This window comes from Sus scrofa, chromosome 7 (genome assembly GCF_000003025.6).
Source record: "Sus scrofa isolate TJ Tabasco breed Duroc chromosome 7, Sscrofa11.1, whole genome shotgun sequence".
Lineage (NCBI taxonomy): Eukaryota > Metazoa > Chordata > Mammalia > Artiodactyla > Suidae > Sus > Sus scrofa.
The window spans coordinates 88,153,035-88,177,657 of record NC_010449.5 but is presented as its reverse complement, the minus strand read 5'-3'; the positions used below and the strand labels follow the sequence as shown (position 1 = coordinate 88,177,657).

General features: G+C 38.8%; 1 protein-coding gene across 2 annotated transcripts in view; it reads right to left on the bottom strand.

The window, feature by feature from the left end:
• Positions 1-24,623, bottom strand: part of AKAP13 (A-kinase anchoring protein 13) — a 333,471-nt gene that overhangs the window by 45,197 nt on the left and 263,651 nt on the right. For both annotated transcript variants that reach the window (XM_021099912.1, XM_021099911.1), the window contains 4 exons: positions 23,047-23,155; positions 13,750-13,792; positions 11,869-12,001; positions 4,692-4,866 (listed from right to left, as the gene is read on the bottom strand). In XM_021099912.1, coding sequence (XP_020955571.1) covers positions 4,692-4,866; positions 11,869-12,001; positions 13,750-13,792; positions 23,047-23,155 — 460 coding nt within the window. The remainder of the gene's footprint in view (positions 1-4,691; positions 4,867-11,868; positions 12,002-13,749; positions 13,793-23,046; positions 23,156-24,623) is intronic.

Below are 24,623 nucleotides of genomic sequence, written 5' to 3'. Positions count from 1 at the left end.
TGAATCATACAAATGGTTATATTTATTGTCTTCCAAATTATGAAAATGTCTTGGAGATCTTTTTGTGACTGCTGACCTATTCCAGTGGCTGGCAAACCAAGGTCTGAGGGCTGAAGCCAGCCCACATCTATTTTGTAAATATGGATTTATTGGAACACAGTCATGTTCACTTTCATGCCTTGTCTGCAGCTGCTTTTGTGCTACCAGAGCTGAGTAGAGACCTAATAGCCTGCAAGGCCTAACAGATTTACTATCAGCTCCTTCATAGAAAAGTTTGCCGACCTTTCATCATCAATCCTATTCTTTTTACTACTGGCCTAATATACCATCTCATGAATATGTTAATTTTCCATTTCGGATATTTAGTTCCTTTAAAATTTCTACATCATGAATAATGGTGAAATGAGTAAATACCAAGGATTATACCTTGAGAACTCTTCTTTATAAACCACTGTGTAATTAGCAACTTGAGAAAGATGCCTCTAATTATATATTCCAACCACTAAAAATAAAGGATAATTATGTGAAGTGACAGAGGTGCTAAATACTGCTACAATGGCAATAAGATTACAATATATAAATGTACCAAATTAACATGTTATATACCCTTAAATTTATACATTATATGTCAAATATGTACAATTTTTAAAAAAAGGATAAGGGAAAGTTGCCTGGCATATTACTGTTGCTCAATGAATATTTGCTGAAGAACCATTGTTGAATGAATCCCATGGTACTTTGCAGAATTCAGACAACTGATCATTGTTGAATAACTTCAGTTAAGAAACTCAAATGCAAAACTACAGATAGTTAAGTGCAAAAAAAAGAAAAAAATCCAGTGTGAAGCCATCATGATTTGCTAGAATATTTATCCAGTTCTTCCTTGACTGAAGCAGATGACAGACTGGAAGCCATTTTCTCCTTTACGTACGTACACACACACACACACACACACACACACACACACACACACAGAAAAAGACCAGAAAGACAAAACAAAAACCCACTGATGATGCAGAATACTGAAATATTTGACAAATCTCCATCAAATTGTTCAAGAACTGCCTTCATTCCTAAAGTTTTATTCAGTAAGTTTTTTTTGTTTGTTTTTTTGCTTTTTAGGGCCACACCTGCAGCATATGGAGGTTCCCAGGCTAGGGGTCAAATCGGATATATAGCCTTTGGTCTACACACAGTCACAACAATGCCAAATCCGAGCTGAGTCTGTGACCTACACCACGATTCACGGCAATGCTGGATCCTTAACCCACTGAGCAAGGCCAGGGATTGAACCCGCAACCTCATGGTTCCTAGTCGGATTTGTTTCCGCTGCGCCACAACGGGAACGCCTCATTCAGTAATTTTTCAAATCTACCCTCGGTTGCTATGTCTTATTCTTTTATTAGGGACTTTATTCATTTTAACCTTTTAATAACTCTCAACATCTTCTCTTGCCTGTGCGTTTGCTAATGCTTCTTGATAGCAGTTTACTTCCTTACATGGTATCTGGATTTTTTTTTTTTTTTTAATTGTAAGCTCAACTTCAGCTTCATAAGCCTTTTTCCCCCTCCCCTGGGAACTTCCAGATTCCCTACACATGTCAAAGTGACCCTATGGTGTAGCAATTCTGAATTTGTTTCAGCTGGGATCCTTCTTGGTTTCATCAGTCCTGGATTGGGATTTCATTAAACCTCTAGCCAAAGTTTCTTAACTCAGGGTTCCAGTAGGTATGGATGCTATAAATTTGGACACTGAATTCACTATGATGTAGAATTCTCACTCAGGGTCCTGGGGGGAGGACAAGTTTTCTCGCTGCTTCTGAAAGGCCAGTGGGTGGAGTTTTTCCAGACCCTTCAACACAACTGTTTAGTCTTTTAAAGCTCTTGGCTTTATCCCACGGTCTCAGTTACAGCTCCCACTACGTGCCCTGAGACCACATATCCTGTCCCCAGGGAGGGGGCTGCTTTCTACTGCTCTTGGGTATTTTCCTTCCTGCATGGTCAGCTATGCATTCGTTTTTGTTGTTGTTGTTGTTTGTTTTTACAAAATATATATATCTACACAACCTAGAATAGATTTACAAGGAGATCCTGCTGAATAGCATTGAGAACTATGTCTAGATACTCATATTGCAACAGAAGAAAGGGTGGGGAAAAAACTGTAATTGCAATGTATACATCTAAGGATAACCTGACCCCCTTGCTGTACAGTGGGAAAATAAAATTAAAAAATAAATAAAAAAAATAAAAAATGTTCTATAGCAGAAAGCAGGTATTGTGTGCTGTACTGATCAAGTTCCTCAAATATCAATTTCAAGCTGTCAATCAAGAAATATGATCTCTCCCTGCTTTTCTCTGAGGCCAATGCTCCCCAAGTGGAGAAGAGGCACTTCGCAGGACAGATGCACAAAATTATCTCTGGAATACAGGAGGAGGTTTTTACAGCTCTCATGGATACTGACTTAAACAAGAAGTGGGGTTAGCATCTAGACTGATACACCAGTGGCTCACTCAGCCTTGATGTTAGGCAGCCTCATGTCCTCTGTGATCCTAGAAAATTCTGCAGGGCAGAGGAGCCACTGGGAAGGTGGGCTACGGCTAGGTAACAGTGGTGCCCTTCCTTGTTTATTCTCAGCATGCTGTAATGAATGGAAACTTTCAGGCACTCAATAAGGTAAGCTTTATAAATTACATTCAGTTTCAACTAAAATAAAATGTAAAAGAGACACAAATGCCTGCAAGAAACTACTCATCTAAGATAACATTAAGACAATAAATAACAAGCAAACAAGAAAATGTCAAAATTAACTTCTCTTATTCCTAGAAGGAGCTCTTTATAGGTACAGTATAGGACACATACGTAATTTTCACATTAAATGCATATACCCTGGGTGAGTAGATTAAAAATGTTTTAATGATAGATAAGCATACTGAAAGGTGCTTGGTGACTACTGTCTAGACAACCAGGTTGTTCCAGTACTGAGAAGCTGCATTAGTGGCTAAGAAATTAAACTGATAACACTTGAATAGTGTCACAAGAATGAGTCATTAGAACTGGGTTACAGAGTAAAATGCTGGAGCAGCACCAGACAGTGACAGTCTTTTGTTTCCTAGAGGTCACACAAAACTTATTACTATACTGGAGTCATTCTCAATTCCATGGTAAGTCACACATGAAGGAGGATGTAAATGTGTGTGAAATCTGCTCAAGAGGATCAATAAAGAGAACCGAGCTCCTCGGAAGTTATCTTAAAAAAAAAAAAAAAAAAAAAAAACAACAAAAAAACTGGACAGTAAAACAAACAGGGCTACAGACAACATTTGGGGTAAAATATATCCATAAAAGGCATTTTAGAAGAATGTGAGTGTAACATCAGTCTTTTTAAAAGTCCTAACAACTGTAGCATAGATAAGCTAGGCTGTGTGCTAGCTGTGTGTAATTCCACTACTTCTCTTCAACTCAAGAAAGTGAGTAGAAATTATTACTGCAGTAACTCTGAGTCTGCGCAAATACTTAAACATTTTTCATATTTCAATAAGTTAACTGTCTTTAGTAAATAACTTGGGATACTTGACACATATGACTGAAAACAAGACAATGTTGTGATATCCTGGTCTGGGAGAAATGCTTTTTGGAGTCTGAATTAGTCACTATTTTGTCTGAAATGGTTACAGGTATAACATGATGCCTTTCACCTCAGCCTTCTGGATGACTGGACCTGCACACTAGTCACTTCTGACCACAAGCAGTCCCTGATTTACCTCTAGGGCACTATGGATATTATTAATCCCTATCTCTGGGCAACCACAAAATTTTGAGATGCAGTGCCTTATAGCAAGGGTCTGCAAATGATGGCCTGTGCGCCAAATCTGGCCCATAGCCTATTTATGTGTGGCAGTGAACTACAAATAGTTTTTATATTTTTAAATGGTTAAAAAAAGAAAAGATTAACATTCCATGACGTGAAAATTACATGAAATTCAAATTTCATTGCCCATAAATGCCCATTTATTTAGCACCCGTAAATGAAGTTTTATTGGAACACAGCCACGCTCACTGGTTTACATATTATCTATGGCTGCTTCTGCACTCCAGAGCAAGAGTTGAGTAGTCGTGGCAGAGACTGTAGCCCACAAAGTCTAAGATATCTGCTACCTGCTCCTCAACAGAAAGTTAGTTGGCCTCTGCCTTAGAGCATCTTATCAAAACCAGAAGCCACATTCAGTTGACAGAGTTGGCTTTAAGGAGGTCAATAACGGGACACCTCTGCACATGAAGGTGCTCTCCCCTCCCTTGGCAGTTACCACGATGTGATGTTGGTCAATGGCTGAGGCTCACACCAAAGTACCAAAAGAAAAAAATGAGCATATATGACATGACGAGAGCCTGCTGGGTAGCTGGAGGGTTTGAGACTGTGAGACTATTTCAACCCTGACATGGACTTGTGTGAATAAGACAGTGGCTTAGGGACAACAGGACAGAATACCTGAAACTGGGGCTGTCTGAAAAAATTATAGGCTGTAGGTTATATATCTAGAATTAATTTCTTCCAATGATGTTTAAAAAACGATATAAGGAGGGCTACTTCTCCACATAAACAAGGAACAGATAAGGGATAGGAGGCAAGAAATTAGAAATAAGCTTTTCTGAGCCAAGGAGTTCCATCACACAGGAAGAAGCACATCTCTTACTTGCACAAGTGTAGGCGTCTTTGTTGGTGAAAGGCTTCATGCACTGGCTACAGCTGATGGGACCCACAACAGTGATGGAACTGAAAGTATGTCCGTTGACGGTCTTCTTGTCCTTCTCCTTCTCTTTAGAATCCTTCTCCTTCTCCTTAATTTTATCTTTCTCCTTTTCCTTTTCCTGCCAAAGAAAAGAATCAACATTTAATTGAATACTAGAAGGCCTTCCCTTCTAGAAGGATACCCACCTGGTATGTGGTCAGCAGTAGCTGGTCAATGTTTTGGATAAAAGTTAGGAGCACTGTCTGGACAAAATTTTTTATTAAGTTGTGAGCATTAGAAAAAGTTTTAGGAGGACTGTGCAGGCTAAACAGTTCTTTTAGTGGCTTATTCACTGGTTATTTATGACAACAGATACAAGGACCAACACTGGAGAGCAAGAGGCTTCTGGTGCTGGAGAAGGAGGAGTCTGCAGTGGCCACCAAGCCTCCTCAGCGAGCCATAGCTCAGCCACAGGGGAAGCAGGCAGCGAGTAGAAGAAAGGATGGTAACAGTCTGGGACCAGCCCCAAGGGGAGGAAAGATGGCTGCACAGCAAGAAAAGGGATCGAAGTTCTCCTCTGACTGCCTCCCACCCATCATATACCCCTAAAGTTAGGGCACCTCTCTGAGATTTCCTCCCTTACTCTAGCCAGAAGTACTGAAATATCCTCCACATATACATGTTCTGTTTTTACTCACTAGAATTTCAAGGTTTTTTTTTTTTTTTTTTTTTGCCCAATTTTCAAACTTGAGGGAGCAGGGATTTAAACCATGCAAACTTTAAGAAATATTAATGCATGCTAGATCCTTAACAAAACACCTAAGCAGTCAGGGACATTTCCAGTGCACACTACTCTTGGGGGACTAGGGCTGTGGGGTAAAACTAGCTCTCCATCAAAGATCCTTTGCAAGCATGGTTACGCAGACACTCAGCTGGTTAATCAACATCAAGTGAATCATTTCCTTCCAACGTAATCCGACCATGAACTACAATTCACAGAAGCAGGAAGAATGTATTCAGCAGTTGTCATGATCGCTAACTCTGGGGTACCATTTTCCAGGGCATAGAATACCTCTCATAATCTAAAAAAACTCCTGAAAAATGGGTACCCTGAAGTTAGTGGTCATGACAACTACTACATGCCTTACATTTTGAATCGATGCCTTCCATGTACATTGTTTCATCTGATTCAATAACTCTGAAGTGAATAGGGCGGGCATTATGCGTCTCATTTTCTAACTGATAAGAAAAAGATATAAAGAACAGCTCTAAGTTTGAACAGTTACTATGTGCCAAACACTGCAGTGAGCCAATAACATGAATTTTCCCGTAACGACTCAATGAAGCATGTACCATCTACTATCTCCATCTTGCATTTGAGGAGGCTGATGCTTAGAGATGTCTGATACCGCAATGGAGGCTGCATAACAATAACTAACCTAGCTGCAATTAAGACCCAGATCTGCCAACTCTACAGCTGGGCTCTAGTTTACTATGCTCTACTGTCAAGGGCTAGAGAGGTTTGTTGACTCACAGAAGGTCACACAGCAAACGATCTGCAGTTAAAATCAGAACCCAGGTCTTCTGACTTCCTATTCAGAACTCATGCACTATACTGAAATGGTGAATGTTTATTAAGTTTGATTTGTATAAAGCCCTTTGTGAACAGAATACACATAAAAAAATCCAAGAGCCAAATTGCTTTGCTTCACAACTATATAAAACAACAACAGAGGAAGGGAGAAAAACAAACTACCTCACTTTACAAAACAGGAAACTGCTCTGAGTAAAAATCAGTAACTGTTAAAGTATGTAAAACTTTAATAAAAATCAACCACGAAAATTGAGTTTTTTCGTGTAACTTTTTTCTTTTAACTACCTTTTGATGAAGGCTTCTCCACACATGAAATGTTAAACTGAACAGCACCTGACATTTTGCTGAAGAAAGCTAAAAAGCATGTTTCAAGAGATAAGAAAATCTTCTACGGCAACTAACTTATTCTCTCAAGCCTTCCTTGCAATGCTCTCAAAATCTGAGTAAATTAATAATTTCCTAACTCTTTGAAACAATCCAAACTAGCTCTTCCAAGGGTCAAAACAAAACAATAAACTCTACCATCTCTTCCTGTGTTTATTAGAATTTAGTGCTTTAAAGAAGTCAGGCTCTTACCTCCCCATGTTTTGGTCCTATGATTCTCACTGTTACGAGGGGTGCTTCATGAAACCGACCCCATCTTACCGACATGGTTCCACCCCCATGCCAGGAAGTGTGCTCTCACGGAAGGAAGGGCTCATGCCAGCAGGGCAGAGCCCAGCAGCTTTGAGCTGCCATGAGAACAACCATTACAGAAACTGTAAGAGGAAGCCGTAGACTGGTTGAGAAAGGGAAGGAGGGAGGGCTGAGGTTGCTTATTTCCTTAAGACAAGCTTAACTATTTGAATGCTGCCAGTAGAGCCAACTACCCTGTTACAAAAGACACAGGACATGAGACAGAACAAATTCTCCAAACACACTGTGTGGAGAGTATTTACGTTGCAAGATGGGAACTCTGGCAAGATTGAGGCCAATTTTTTAACACCTGAAGTTAAGGAACACATCTATTTAAACAGACGTCCTCATTTTATAAAAAGCGGTTAGTTTCCTAAGAAAATTTTTAGTGAGGTGGCTTGTGGTAAAGTGGTGATTGGTTGTTTTCTGAAGCTGGACTTTTCCAGATTCAACACCTCCCAAAATGCTTTAAAACGGTGTGCTGGGGAAATAGAAACTCATATTTAAAGAGAAAGATGAAGGTAACAACTACACTATGATACTATGAGGGGTAAATGATTTTTCATTTTTCTAAACCTACCATTTTAGACAAGTAATTACAATTGAAAAAAATCAGAGAACTCTCTGGAAAACTGTGAAACATGCTGTGATTAAAGCAACTGTCACACTGCAGATCTTTAATCAAAGACGGAATGAGAGAGATAATTATATTTAATGTTGATGCAGGCCTCTGCAAACACTACTCTACCCTAATCGGCACCTTTGAAACGCTGATGGATTTAGTTCTTTTTTAGACACACCACAGAAGCAGGAGTTGAAGCTCAATGTCTTGTTATGAAGTTACAGAGTATACTAGCAGCTGTGCAGGAATGTGATCCTTGCATCTGAAAATGCCTACTTCTCAAGTCAATTAAGAATTTGTCTAAAACATCTCTAACCATCTCCTAGTTGTCTGTAAAAAGGAAAGCTTGGAAGAAAGAAAATCAGTGTGACAGGATGATTTAAAGAGGGTCACCCTACACCCTTTATGAATGCAGACATTATGCATATTGCTGTTAAATACTCCACAGCAAGCAAATTTACTCAGCAGGAAACAGCACTACTTCTTGAAGATACTAAAAGACAAAAGCAGAAACTGCCAGTGTTCCTGTTATACTTCCTGTTTAAGGTTCTCCCTCTTTCAAAAAAGATTCAACATACTTACCTAATTTTTTTTTTTAATTTTTATTTTTTTGTCTTTTTGCCATTTCTTGGGCCGCTCCTGTGGCATATGGAGGTTCCCAGGCTAGGGGTCGAAATTGGAGCCATAGTCACTGGCCTACACAAGAGCCACAGCAACGTGGGATCCGAGCCGCGTCTGCAACCTACACCGCAGTTCATGGCAACGCCGATCTTTACCCCACTGAGCAAGGCCAGGGATCGAACCCTCAACCTCATGGTTCCTAGTCAGATTCGTTAACCACTGCACCACGACGGGAACTCCGATACTTATCTTATTAATAACTCATGCCAGTTAATGATAATTCATAAAAGGACATATAAGAGCTCAGTCCTCAATTTCTCAAAAATTTCTTATATACTGGCTACAGGTATGAGACTATATATTATATAGTATATATTATGTTATACATAAAGTATATTATATATACTATAGAGTGTTTACACTAATTAACATTAAAAAAACTAGTTCTAGGAGTTCCTGTCGTGGCTCAGTGGTTAAGGAATCCGACTAGGAACCATGAGGTTGTGGGTTCAATCCCTGACCTTGCTCAGTGGGTTAAGGATCTGGTGTTGCCGTGAGCTGTGGTGTAGGTCACAGACGCAGCTCAGATCCCAAGTTGCTGTGGCTCTGGCGTAGGCTGGCAGCTACAGCTCCGATTCGACCCCTAGCCTGGGAACCTCCATAAGCCGCGGGAGCGGCCCCAGGAAAGGCAAAAAGACAAAAACAACAACAACAAAAAACTAGTTCTAACATCTATATCAGCATTTTCAATTTTTTAAGCATTATGGAAAAGTAATATTATCCAGCAGTTTTGGGTGGCGGAGCCCATGGCATCCGGAAGTTCCAGGGCCAGGGACTGAACTAGAGCTGTAATAGTGGCAATGCCATGTAGTTAAGCTGTGGGCCACCAGGGAAGTCCACAACAGTTAGAAAAACATAAGAGCTGCATCATCATACCAAGAAAATATTCAGTTATTTCTGGATTATCATTTAGAGAATAAAACACTTCTGAATGGTAAAGCTCTACTGCGGGTACAATGGCAAAGAAAGACAAGGCATTTAATATAACTTTACATAAAATGTATTATGTCACCATTTCCCATATTTCTTCTACCTTTTGGTACACTGACAAAAACTCAGCTATTCTATAGGAGGCTCTAAAACAATCTTTTAAAAAGTGAACTGGTAATAATTTTCTAAGGTGACTCTTATGCTCCTAATATATTTGGCTACTGGGGCACTCAACACCTGTGACTATGTGAAACAGATTGCAATCCAGGGTTATAGATTTGTAATTTTTTGAGTTTCCATTGCTAGAGATAGCATAAGCCCCCAGAGAGCAAATCTTGAGGCCAAGTCTGAAAGAGGAAGCAGTCTCATTGCAAAAGAGTGTTGTCACTTTGACAAAGGAGAACATGGGCTGGAAAGGTCAACTGATACAGTCCTGCCACTGATGATAAGGCTTTACCCGGACACAAGCTACCTTCTCCTACCCCTTCTCTTCAGCCCTCTACTAGTAAACCCAATTCTTCTAGGTTATTAAAAAAGTTAAAAGGGAAAAGATACTGTGTAGTAACAGTTAAATCTTTCTCTGAGTGAACATGAAATGAGGAGTCCTACTTGCTAGAAGTCAGATCACAAACTACTATTTAGTCTGTGACCTGAAGCATATTTCTCTGTGCTTCAGTTTGTAAAATAAGGAGGCTGGGCTGAGACGTTTTTAAAAGTCAGGTTTTCAGTTTCTAAATTCTGTCTTTTGTTGTTTCGTTCACATCTGTCTGTAATACCTCATTAATGAGATCAGTGCTCTGCTCTTATGTCAATGGCACTGGGGAGATGGATGGAAAGGGGAATTCCCTCTTTAGACTTGTCTTCCAATTAAAATTTTGAAGAAAAGGTTCCACAGTTTAAATACAAAATAAAAAACAAAAGAAACATTTGAAATCATCCCAACAATAAAAATTTTCAAGGTAAAAGACTGTGCTTTAGTTCTTTCGGGTGCTTGCTAGCACCTGGCAGAATGCTAACTATAGAAATCACTCAATAATATTTGGCCAATTTATACTGATCTTTCGAGATTTTCGTTTGTTGATAACAACCATGGCCAAGCCAGAAGTGATAAGTAAAATAGATACAGTTCTATTTTAAGCCTTGCTGTCATGTAGAATACTGATAAGGATTCTGTCCTCTTTAATCTTAATATTTTTGAATTATAAAACCAGGGTAAGGAGTTCCCGTCATGGTTCGGCAGAAACGAATCTGACTAGTATCCATGAGGATGCAGGTTTGATCCCTGGTCTTGCTCAGTGGTTTAAGGATCTGGCATTGCCACGAGCTGTGGTGTAGGTTGCAGATGCAGCTTGGATCCGGTGTTGCTGGGGCTGTGGCATAGGCTGGCGGCTACAACTCTGATTTGACCCCTAGCCTGGGAACCTACAAACGCCGTGGGTGTGGCCCTAAAAAGACAACCCCCTCCACCCAAAAAACCAAAAAACCAAGGATAAGCAGGAAGCTAATGCTTAAATAGGTGACTATTCTAGAAATAATTTGCTAGACTCTCTGGGTCTTCTTCAGTTTGCCCACTTTCTGTCCATTCTGCACGTGGGCTGAAGAAAAGAGGAGAAAATGCAATTTTGGTGACAAGTTTTGTGGAAAAATTCATCTGAGTGATGACCAAACCTAGTATTTGCTAAAAGAAAGAGATCATATTTTCAAAACTGAATAAAGTACACTGGCTCTATTTTCTACAAGCCCACTTAACTAAAGGCCTAAGAAGTTTATTGTATTTGGCGAGGACTGAGGGTGGGGATATACTTTTACAACAAAATCCTTGAGTCCAAGGTTTGTTTATTCCCATACTTCTGAGTAAGTATGTATGTACTTGTGTGAATGTGTATAACACAAACGTATAAATAGTGATTCCTTTGTAGAAACTCCTTAATTGATGTCCAATTTTTAAAAAAATTTATTTTGTTGGCGGTTGGGTGAGTGAATAGAGCATAGGGAAGTGAGAGGCAGAAAGTTTTCTCCCAGTGAGCTGAAACTGAATCTTTTGGTTTATAACTGGGAATTGGGATAAGAAAGCTAACTCCTTTCCTTTCTTTCTTTTTAAAAATACATTTAGGAGTTCCCACTGAGGCACAATGGGATCGGCAGCATCTTGGGAGTGCTGGGACACAGGTTTGATTCCCAGCCTGGCACAGTAGGTTAAGGATCTGGCTTTGCTGCACCTGGGTTGCAACTGCAGTTCAGGTCTGAACCCTAGCCTGGGAACTCCATATGCCAAGGGATGGGGCAAAGAAAATCAGCTTTAGTAGTCATCACTATGTGGGATTACAACAGGTAGCTTTCATTTATTTTTCCCAGATAAGGTTACTAATAACCTTACTCCTAGAAAAGGGAGATGATATCTACCTTATAGGGTTGTGGAAAGGATTAAATAAGATACTATGGGAAGCTTTTACCATACAGTAACAACTCCATTACTGGTATTTTTCTTGCTGTTAGTTTTCTTCAAATGTTAGGTTATTTCAAAGAGCATCTCTGAACTCATTTCCATGTGTTCCCATCATTTAAGTAGTTTTTGGGTGTGCACACTGTGACAGGAGCCAAGTGAGGGCCGGGTGAGGTGATCACACAGGAACACTCACCTTGCTCTTCTTACTGCTGGACATTTTGTTCTTGATGTAGCTGAATGTACGGCTGACTTTTGTTCCACTTTTCCCTTCAAAATCTTTCTTGGAGGGGCTTGGTGGCAGGAAAGTGAAGTTCTCTTCTGTTATACTAAATAGAAAAAAGAAGAGTTTTTAAAAAGATTATAGAAGTTAATTTTTAAAAATTAAAACATCCTACATATAATTCTTCGTAGTCATCATTGCCATGTATTATTTGGGCTACAAGTTACAGCCATCTTATAAACTCAAAGGCAAATGGGAAATGGAATAAGAGGTGAACAGAGGCTGCTGAATGGTTTTCTAATAGTCATTTCTGAGAACAGAGCATATACCACAATGCCCTCGTTCTGCCGCCAAAACTTGGCTAAGTTTTCCTATTCAGTTATTACTGTTTTACTAACAGGCTTTCAGTGATCTGGTGTTAAACAGACTTATCAATTACTTAATTATTTTATCTGAAATGTCTGAAAATAGTACTCAATTTATAAACTTCTTTGTATTAAATAGGTGTTTAAAAAGAAACCCACATATATGATGCAGACCAAGGAATTTTTATGGCTGAATGCACAGCTAAGTTCCCTAACAGGTGAGACGTCATATCTCTTTTTTAATCTTCTGGCACACTGAACAATCAATATATGAGTTCAGATACATACAATTATAGGAGGGAATACACTGAATGGCAGGCAGAATTGATGTTGAGTGTAGAAAGATTCATTCTAGGAGTTGCAGGTAGATCCAGATGTACTAACTTATTTGTTTATAACACCTGTATTCTACGTTTATTCATGACGGCTGTGTCTGAACCCTAGGAAATTCACAATGGTTGATTTCTCAAAGAATGTTGGGCCCCATGGACTTCCCTAGAACACCTAGGAAAAGTAGTATGAATAGATTTATATATAATAGGTTATATATACAATTATACATACTCGTATACAAGTGATTATGTATACAAGGGCCCAACATTCTTGTGAGCCACACGGGAAGTCCATGGGGCCCAACATTCTTTGAGAAATCAACAAGAATGTTGGGCCCTTGTATACATAATCACTTGTATACGAGTATGTATAATTGTATACATAACCTATTATATATAAATCTATTCATACTACTTTTCCTAGGTGTTCTAGAACAGTTATGTTAGAACTTTGCCATAGGCAAGTCGTGAAGTTGTGTCTGCCTCAAGGACAAACAGAAACACAAAGAGAGAGGGCAAACAGAAACACAAGGATTCCGTTCAGTAGCTAAAGTCTATTTATATATAAAATATTATTTACAATATAGAGCAGTCTGTAACTAGGACAAAGGGGAGGTGTGAAAATCACTGCTCTAGGAAGAACAAAGAAATAAAACATGGCAGAAGTGCAAAGAACATTCGAATTGAGAGAGTTCTGGATCACTGGGTCACAATCAATGCCTCTGAGAAAAGGCAACTTAAAAAACAATGCAGGGCAAGAATCAGAACCCCAATTATGCTTAAATTAGAATATTTAATCTCATAAGCCTAAAAAGAGGAATATAAAAGTAAACAATGAGTCAAAATAGCGATCTTTTGCCTGCTGTTAAGAACCAATTCACTTACTTGGACAGAGGTTTGTACTGTACCAATGTACACAGAGGGAAATAGTTTTAAAGCTTAAAATGGCAAAGAAGGTAAGTAATACCTTATGAACACAACGCACACATTATGCAACAAAATGTTCTTAGACATGGGAATTAAAATTCCCATAAGCAAAGCATTCAAAGTTGATAAATATAAGTCAATCAACTTATTATGTGTAAATGCTGTAAGACATTTTGGATTTTCTTTACTTCATCTTGGGAAAAGGAGTTATTAAATCAAAGGTATAATACCTCTCGGTCAGATTAGCACTGGTGTTGTGGAAGGGTCGTGAATCTAGAAGACAAAAATAGCAGAAAAAAAAGTTACAACAAAAGGAATGTTTACCTGGATAACAGATAAAATGTTTTTATAATCACACAGATAAAGCAAAAATAGCCTCTGAAAGCCAGTGTGGGATGCCTTGTCCTCCTGAGGGTTAGAAGGGGGAAAAATGATAAATGAAACCCTCAAATTAGAACTGGAAATTGGCAGCAATAGGGAGTGAATTTCTCATGGGAAAAAAAAATTTAAATACAGGTTTCAAGAACTGAACAGACCCCAAATCACCTTTTAGGAAACTGCTCAAATACATATTTAATTCCTGCTCAGTGTTCAGTGTTTAGGGACCATCTGCCTGAGGTGATGTGAGAGGAGGAATATAAATTATATATATGTGTGTGTGTGTGTATATACATATATATGTGTGTGTGTGTATACACACACACACACACATATATATATATATATACATACTTTTTTTTTTTTTTTGCTTTTTAGGTCTGCAGGTACAGCCTATGGAAGTTCCCAGGCTAGGGGGTGAATTGGAGCTTCAGCTGCTGGTCTACTCCATAGCCACAGCAACACAGGATCTGAGCCAAGTCTGCAACCTACAACACAGCTCACAGCAACACCAGATCCTTAACCCACTGAGCGAGGCCAGGCATTGAACCCTTGTCCTCTTGCATGCTAGTCAGGTTTGTTACTACGGGAACTCCTGCTTTCAATTATTTCTGTACTAAAAATCTAGCTAATATATGTTTGGTATTTTCTTGAGCATTCCTGGAAATGGATTAGTGAACAGAAAAGAGCATCAAACCTAGCTTATAAAGTCTAGGCCCTGTCACTAACTTGGGGTGAGAGCTCTGGATTTCATTTCCTCATCTACGAAATAAGGAAGATAAAAACAGATGCTAAGGTCCTTTCTATGTTGACACTGACCAAATGAGTAGGGAAGATAGATTTTTCCTTCTTCCATAACTATTAGACCATAAACTGAAGTGGGTCATTAAATCTAAGGCTAAGTCAGGTAGGGCAATAAGCATAACAAATAGAAGAAACACTACCATTATTTTATTTAGGACGTGTTAATCAAGTTTGAGCTACTTTAGGACTTAGATGAGAGAAAGGCTGTAATCATACAATGATTACGTGGTTTCCAAATTTTAGAAGATCAGGTATAGCCACACTTACTGCGTATGATTCCAGAGAGACAAAGGTTGCTCTGTATAACTACTGTTATAATGTGGATAAAACACATCCTTTCTCCTTGAGGTTGGTTTCAAGGATCCCTGAGATTACTATGAGTAAAACCTGGATAGAGATCTGAAAATGTTCCACTACTAGAGTACCAACATCTGAAACTCCTAAAATTCTCAAATTGTTCAAGATTCTAAGTAGAAATGCAAAGCTGTAGTTATAACTAACATATAGCCAAGAGGTGGAAATAATGCATAAGAAACTTAAAAATGAATTCTCAGTCCTTAACATATTTCTTTCTATAATTTTTCCTTTTACCAATTTGCAGGTCTTCTATTTCACTTATAATCCATGATAACAATAGCCAGAAGAGAGAAAGATGTAGAGTAAGATCTGGTATCTATCTTCCAGTTCTATATGGTCTAGATGTGAAATCATCAGCATTTAAACTTCAGAATGCCTTAATTTATTTCAACAAAAATCAAGAGTGTGGTTTACGTCAGTGGCTTTAAAACTTTTTCCACCCAAGGAGCTTGAATGATACAAGCAACATTAAATTCTCTCAGAATTCTGTTGTACACTAAAAATCAATTATTACACTAGTAATAGGAACAAAGTAAAAATAAAACTCATAAAGAAAACACCACCCAGCAGAGAGCCTGGCCAAGAATAAACTCCCAGTAAGTTTCTGCCAAATAAATTAAAAACTTAAGAAATTTGTGATTTGAGCAAAGGGAGAATCTATGACTCCTATAAGGATTTCCAACATTTCTGCTGTTGAAAGAAATTTTAATTCATCTATTAGGACCTCTCAGATGTGGTTCTGAAAACAATATTAACCCACCAATGTTTCTAAAATCAATGCCTCTGAAATTTCTAGTGCCATTAAGTTTTCAGAGCATCTAAGAATATGATATAACTGGTGTTACTTCCATGATATAATTATGGACAAAAACAAGGAAATCTATCATTGATGTCAGTCTGTGAAATATTATTGCAAGTAAATAGCCTATTTCAATTAGACCATTTCTTAAAGGCATGAAGTAACCCGCAGATCCAATACAGTAACATTCTAGGACTGGAACTTTGGATGGACGCAGTATTTTTAATAAAAAGTGTGCTCCATGGAACACCAGTCTCATGAAATGCTATACATCGTCATGCATGTATTGGTAATAAAAAATTTGTGAGACACAGCATATTGAACACTGCCTTGGGAATTCACTAGCCTTTCAAACCTGTTTAAATCAGAGTTTCCTAAATTTGTATGGCCAAGAACCAACACTTTCATTTTTTTTTTCCCCTCCCCAATTCCCCAACAATTTGCACTCAAAAATACTATTTGAGGAATGTAGGCTATCAGATTCAAAGGCTTCTTCAAGTTTCTATACTTTTTTGATTCCATCATGTTGGATTAACTGAGTAATCAGTGCCATCATAATTTTATATTATTATTATTATTTTTAGGCAAGAATTAGATTAAAATAGGACGCCTGTGAGAGATGCAAGAGGCCAGGCACAGAAGCTCTCCATAATTTTATATTATTGATGGAAGAACTACTACTAGGACTTTTGTTTTATTTGCCATACTGACTTGACTATTTCTCAGCATATTACAAATATTTTGAGATAAACACCCTTGAAGATTTCTGAACACTCAGTTGATGGATTTTCACAATTTCCTTCCTATTACAACTGGTATAAAGTGATACCAAACACCTTTAATTTTAATTTTTTGTTTTCCTAAGGTCACACGTGTGGCATATGGGAGTTCCTGGGCTAGGGGACGAATCAGAGCTACAGCTGCGAGCCTATGCTACAGCCATGGCAACAGCAGATGCAAGCTGTATCTATGACCTACACCACAGACTGTGGGCAACACCGGATACTTAACCCACTGAGTGAGGCCAGGGATCGAACTGCATCCTCATGGATACCAGTTGGGTCTGTAACCCACTAAGCCACAATAGGAAATCCGAAAAAAGTTTAACATTAGTTTTTAAATACCACAGATGGACATTTAGATATCTGACCCATGAGACAAAAAGGGAAACGATGAAAATTAAATTTACATGATCAAATGGAAAGTTTCCTGAAAGTGGTACCCAGCATTATGAAAAGTACAAGGCGGGGTGGGAACCTCTTGTGCCTTTGAAGGAATCTCTGTTCTGGGACGATGTCTGGGGCCCTGGAATCAGGCCACTGGATCAGTCAGCACTGGTAGCATCCAGAAGACAAAAACTGTTCTATCCCAATTAATTTTCTAAGCCAAGCATGAAGACAAATGATTTAGAAATGATGGCATGCAAGGGGATAAACATTTCCAAACAGCTTCTTAGTACCAAGCCTATAGCATTTCAGCGCTGGTCAGACCCTGGAGAACAGCAATTGGACCCCAAAGTTGCTTACTTACTATGCAACTCCTCCTCCTCATCACTGGAATAAGAAGAGCCAAGAGAAAAGAGAGTTTTAGATTTAAGGAGGAGTGGAGAGATGCTGACGGAGAAGGAGATCCGCCTTGCTGGCTGCATCTGCTGCTGGGCTGAGGAGTGGGTTGACAGAAGACATTAGAGCATGCAGATTATACCAGAACAGAGTGAAAGGCACCTCAGACATGGTGCTTCAAATAATGTCACTGGCTTGAATGGTTCCAGAAAAGGATGTCTAGGTGGAAAATGTAATGTCTGCACACTTTCATCTTTATTTCTGAATACACAGAACTCTAAAGCAGTTTAAGAAAAATTCATCCAACAAGTACTTGTTAGATTATGAAAATAAGAAGTACATTACTTTTCATAGTCATCACTTACAGCTATTTTTTTTCCCCCTCCTTCAAAGTGAAGGAAGTGCCTGGAATGAGGTTCCTTGAGATTTTGTATTTGGTTCTCTTTCTGCTCACCCCAAAGCTCCTTATTCACTGTCATCTGTTCAGATATAATCTGTGTGTGATATGCTGGTGACTTAGGACTTTCTATTTCAAGCCAGGACTCTCCTTTGAGTTCCAGCCTCATTCATCTCACTGCTCACCAGTGGGTGGATAACCCACAGCAGCGCAAACTGAATCAGTACGTAAGTCAACTCACCCCTTCCTCCCGACCTGTTCCTTCTCCTTTATTCCTTTGCTTGCTAACCTCTTACTAGTTACCCCAAACAGAAGTCTGGGCACCATTCTTGAATCCTTCTATCATATTCCCCTCAGTCCTTTGATACTGTCTTCTAGAATTCTCTGAATCTGTTCTCATTTGAATACTGCAGTAGCATTCTATTGATCTATCAGTCTCTCCTCCCCAGTACTTTCTGCAGTGTAGTCTCTATGTGTCTGAATCAACTAATCAATTCAATCAACTTAAATTGCTCTGTTTCCCTCAGATAAGAAGCCCAAATTCCTCAGCCTGGCTTTTCCCATATTAATCCACCTAGCAAATTCCTAATGTTCTTTTGGTCTCAACTTTGATATCACTTTTCCTCTGTAAACCTTCACTGATCCCTCAAGTCTGAGGCTCCTAAATACCCAATGTTTCAGTTGTTGCATTTATCATCTTTTATTACATGCAACTGTTCTCACGTCTGCTGGCTTAAGTGTGGTGAGAAAAGGAACCAGATCTGTAAGCTTATGCCTCTCCTACCACTGTGTAGCCTGGCTCCTGGCAACAGTTGGTATTCAAATAGTTATTGAATAAATAAATAAATTTATAAATGAACTTCTTTTTGGTCAGGCTTTCTAGAAGTTCAATATCCTAAATAAAATGAAAACAAACAAACAAACAAAAACCCTGTCCTTACAAAAAGCCACTCCCAGATAAATGCTAAATGATGTCAGACTGCTAGGTACGGCCACTGCATATAACAGAGATCAAAGAACTCCTGGCACAAATTCACGTGCACTAGCTTTTTAGGCAGCAACAGTCTCGGACAAAAGTTTAATATGTGTTTTGAAGTATTTCCAAATGAGAAGCCAATTTAGGAAATGAAAATGAGCTCTCTTTTTACACAAAATTTAAGAGTATTCCCTCCTTTTGTCACACAATCATGGAGCATAAAGGAAAACCTACTTGTATGATAAGGAGTATCTTCAACACATATGGAAAGAATATGTTGTTAACACAGTGATTCAATTTTATAATGTGCTCAAATTTAATGAATATGCATATATTCAGCCCTGAAATTTAATCTAAAGACAATATAAAAAGTCTATTTGCCTGATCGAATTTTTGTTCTGACAAATTTGTCAGACTGTATCTTCTCCAAATAGGATTACTCTAAGAAAATGTGTCCGAATAAAGTCTCATCTCACTGTCCAGTTAGAAAGAGAGAGAAACTGAGCACAGTAAGCAGGGATAACATACTGTCATTAGCATCAATGCCTATCTTTCCAGAGGCCTGCTCTGATCTTTGGTCACATGGATCATTTAGCTTGGTAAATTTGGTGCATTTTATATCCATCAATGCCACATTTTGGGTCTTAGGACTCACTAAGCTTTCAAAGTCTAATGAAAGCTATACAACTACAGGCTAGCGTTCCCATCGAAGCATGCATAAGGAACTTGGCCAATTCTCACACCATGAGCGAAGGTCTAAGATAATTCCAAGGACAAGTGCCATCTCTGAACATGGTTCTTTGTGATAAAAAAAAAACCACGCAAAATAAAGAGCAAAATGAAATCTCATATTAAGAAGCTCTTGAGGTTAAGATATCTAATTGGTACCATTCTCCTTTTAACATTACTGCCACTAATTTCTTTAGCAGGGATACAGTCACTCAAATAGTTTTCTCTATTGCTGATAAGCATCTTCTGGGTGCAGGCAGTGAAAAGTTTAAAAATATAGTCTTAAGAGACTGTAATAAGTGAATTTTTCTGTATATGCAAGAATGAAGTTTATTCTTAAGTTCTACCAAGAAACCATCTAAGTCTCCCGGCAAATTGGGAGTCTCCACTCAACCCTATGCTGTAAACACAGTTCCTGGAGCAGTTCCCCAGAGGGCAGGCCTGCTGGGCATTTTCCCACATTGACAGGCAGCCTGAGCGCTGTTCTGATTTTCGAAAAAAATGAGTCGGCAAGATGCCTCTGTCATGCTCCCACCACTAAGACAGCAAATGGAAGACATGGGATAGGACAGCTTTCCCGCCTGTTATGGTTTCTAAAAAAGCTGCTGTCACCCGTCTATTTTCCAACCCAGAAAATGACGCAGAAATAATATAGTCACCACTTTAACTCAGTACTTTCCTCTACATCAATGGATTTTTGAAACAGATTCCAGTTTAGTAATAATGCTGAGTTTTTCTAATCTACCCAATGACCCAACAACAAGACATTCCAGACAACAGCTCAGTGGACACACATTTTCAGAAATCTTCAGATGTTAACAGCTGTAAAAGACTGTGGTAAAAGCAGCTCATTTCTTTAAATAAAGAAGCTAGAATACAAGTAAAAGCTGGAGTAGTGAGGAAGGGCTGATTTTAGGAAGTATTTCATTCCTAGACAAGCCTGCTCATAAGACACAGCCACTTAAAGACAACAAGGGACAAATGTTCTAGTTTTTCGACACTGCTTAAAACTCTGGTCAGAGAAAAAGGGACCCTGGCACTGTCTGGACACTGTGAACTCACTTTATAACAAGTGCTTACTATAAAAAGCCAGAAAATATGCTAATGTGAATTTTAACTCTGTTTAATAGTTCAAGGACCCAAGGTCACTAAGTGTGCTTACAATAATACAGTAATTAAAATATCTTAAGTGTACCACACACTTTAGGCTTGAAAACAGCTGGGTAGGTTTTTATTATGAAACTTTCAGCAAGGAAGACCATAACCAAAGATGAATCATGTGGAGTGTTTAAGCGATCTGAAATTGAAGATTTGCATCTGTGGCAAATCAAGAACCATCTAGTTATCCTGAGGCTTAAAGGCATAGCACAAGGACAGAAGTTTCTGGTTTAGCCAAAATTTTTATATCTCCAAAAAAATGTATGTTTCTAGAGCAGAATTTAAAAAATACAGCTAGGAAAATTAATTTAATTGTATATGGGGAGGAATAAGGAGAAATAGTGTCATTAAAGTTGATTAGCCCTCCAATTATAGTATATACATAATATGTACATTATAAATCAAGATGAGGATACTCCACTTTGAGGAAAAGGATTAAACTCTTGCTTCAAGCTCCACTCTTCACAGCAGTCAGCTACCTACCCCAGGCCCCTCAATGAACTGAGCCTCAAGTTGCCAGCAACAAGAAGAGCCTGATGTATCTGAGCCTCTGGCACTTGAGGACAGTTTCCTGGGGGATTAGCCGCATCATTTGCAGTGTTTGCCTAGCAACTGAGGGCACAGACAAAAACCACCTTGCTTTTTGGACGAAAAATAATGAAGTGTTTCAGCCACAAGGCAAGAGAATACCATCACGAATTAGAGGAAACAGATCTCCCTCTCTCCAGGCCCCATCTGGCTGGTACTGGGTGGCTGCTATAGGAGCAGCCCCCCACCCCCCCCCACCAGGCAATCACAACACTTGCCTGCTGTGGAGCAGGGGATGCAGAGCTCAAATGCCTCACTGCCCAGTGCTTTCTTGTCTGTCTTTGGTTATCGAGCTCTCCTACTTCAAGTTCAAAGCCATTATAAACTATTTTTTACAATAACTGTCATTTTATACCAGCAAAATCACTAAGCCAAAGCCAAATCAAAACCAACCAAACCAAAACCCAAACAAAACCAGGAACAACTATTTCAGTCACGATGCTGTGAGGCTGTACCTTTTATCTCTGAGAATAAGTCATTAGGCACCTTTAGTCAAACAGGCCAGATTTGTATTTGAAGTACTATAGTCATATGAAAACAAGGACAAAGAGACTTATCCATTACATCTTAACTCCACTGTGGAAATGAAAAAGAGTAAGTCATGAATGGAGACAGAACATCCTATTAATGCAGGGCAGCAGCCACTTATGCCTTCAACTCTCCTAAAATGAGCTTTATATTAGGGGACACTGAAGACACAGTAAAATCACCAGGAGAATTTATGCCTTTGCTTCAGCCTTCTGAATACATGATTTTTCAGCAAAGACCCCTCTTTGATGAGAATTTAAATCTTTATATCAAGATCCCACTCTGCAACTATGCATGAAAGTCTGTTTTAAAAATAAAACAAAAAAAGTGGGGTTTCCCAAAGAAACCTTTCTGTGGGAGACATCTGGATCCTATTCAAATACGTTTTTGAGCATCTTTAATTTGCAGACATTCTGTTTCTATGGATGCCAGATGTCTCTACGTAACTTTCATAGTCCATGGATCCTGAATCTGCATACGACTCTATTAATCATTTTCAGATATAATCCTCTTGGCATTTGCTTAACTAAAAATGTATCAGTCTTTCTTTGTTCTTTGTGAGCTTGACATTTTTGAAGAGCTCAAGAAACTAGTACTGGATAAAATTTTGATAATTGTACTGTAGGAGGAGTTCCCTTGTGGTGCAGTGGGTAAGGATCCAGTGTTGTCACGGCAGTGGCTTGGGATAATGCTGTGGCAAGGCTTTGATCCCTGGCCCAGGAACTTCCATAAACCATGGGCATGGTGAAAAACAAACAAACAAACAAAAAAACAAAACAAAAAACTGTACTGTGGAAATTTAAGAAAATATCTTTGAGATATAAGAGCATTATGTGTGTAACTTACTCTCGTGTTTCAGAAAAATCTTTAAAGAAAGTGATAAAGAGAAGGAGAGAGATGGATAAAACAAATGTTGAGATAACATTTGGAGGCTCCAAGTGAAGAGTACATGGTAATTCTTTGTACTGTTTTGCAAGTTATTTTTAAAATCTGAAATTATTTCAAAATAAAAAGTTAAAAAAAATTTGTCGGGTTTAAGCCCAAGAATACAAAGAATTCTATGTGTTAAGGAGCTTGTTACATAGTAAAAGGAGGAAGATCCCCAAACTGAACTCTAGGTCACCTTTTCTGTAAATGATGAGCCATTCATTAGAGGAAGAGGGAGGCAAATTCTGTAAAATAACATCACAGTGTCTTAAAGTGAAAAAAAAAAGTTTAAAATATATTTAATTTAAAAAGTAATATACTCACTGTCAAATCCAGAATGGCTGATTGTCATTAATGAGACGGATTTGGTCAATGGAGAAGAAATGGCTGATGTACAGTAATTAAATCCCTGTTGTTTAGATCTGTGACACGTCTGCGAAGGAAAAAAAAGTAAACAGGTTCTGAGCACATGCACTCATATTTCTAGAGAAGCACAAAACTTTACATTCCGACTCAACCTAGGGGAATAAGGCAGTGCACAAGAGGAATAAGAGCACAGGCTTTGGAGTTAGACAGACTTGGAGTCAAGTCTCCCCTGTCACAAAACAGCTGCTCAACTTCAGAGAAGTTACCTTTCATCAGCCTTAGTCTTATCTTTAAAATGGGGATAGAGAATCCTTCCTTTATCACAGTTTTGTATCCTTTACAATGCCTACTACTGTTTCAAGCTTCCTAAGTGCTTAATAAACATCTACTGAATGCATAATCAGATAGAAATAATTTCACTGGAAATATCAAACTACATACAGTTCTTGCTCTTTGAAAATCTGAGTATCACTCAGAGAGATATGATAGGTTACCAGTAATATAAGCCTGAATTTAAAGAGTTGGACACAGAGATGCAAATAGCAAGTGTTTTAAGATAACAAGCAAAGTAGCTGTGCATATGGGCAGATGCCAAAATTACTTTCATTTCCTCTTCTAAAATTAGACTGCTGCTACATGAACATGAGGATCACTGAAATTTGACAATTTAACACCCTCGGTAAGTTCACAGCCATCTGAAGGCTATGTATATAATCCAACCCACTGCAGAAGTTCCTACAACAAAATTCATGACAGTTGAACTAGTGTTTACTATCACACTTCTTTCTTTCTATCTATCTACCTACCTACCTACCTACCTATCTATGTCTTTCTGTCTGTCTGTCTTTTTAGGGCTGCACCTGCAGCATATGGAGGTTCCCAGGCTAGGGGTCAAATCAGAGCTGCAGCTGCAGGCCTATACCACAGCCGCAGCAACACAGGATCAGAGCTGCGTCTGCAACCTACACCACAGCTCATGGCCAACACCAGATCCTTAACCCACTAAGCAAGGCCAGGGATTAAACCTGAATCCTCATGGATCCCAGCCGGGTTTGTTACCCCTGAGCCATGACGTAACTCCCTACTATCACACTTCTGGTGATGATGGGATTTCTCTCCTTTTGTTTTGAGAGAGGCCATTCTAATTATTAACTAACTTTTTATATATGCTGTACATGCTGAAAGGGAAGCAATGAAAATCCATGACTTGCATGAACTGACTCAACTCCGCCAAAGACTTCTGATTATTTAGAGGTTGTTCCATAGGTAACCATGGAGTCTGAGGCAAACAGTTGCTATGTTTCAAATACAACTGTGAGGTCTGAAAAATGACATCAGTGAAAGGCAAGGACCTTCAACAGGAAGTTGATGCAGGTGACTTGTGCAGATCAGACACAAGCAGCTCGAATATCCCTCTGAGGCTGCATACAGATGGAAAACTACGGGTAAGCAGAAGCCCCAGCAGGCTAAGCACACAAGGCATGACAGTGTCAACAACTTCATCTGGACAGACTCCATCAGAAAGGCCATTAGAC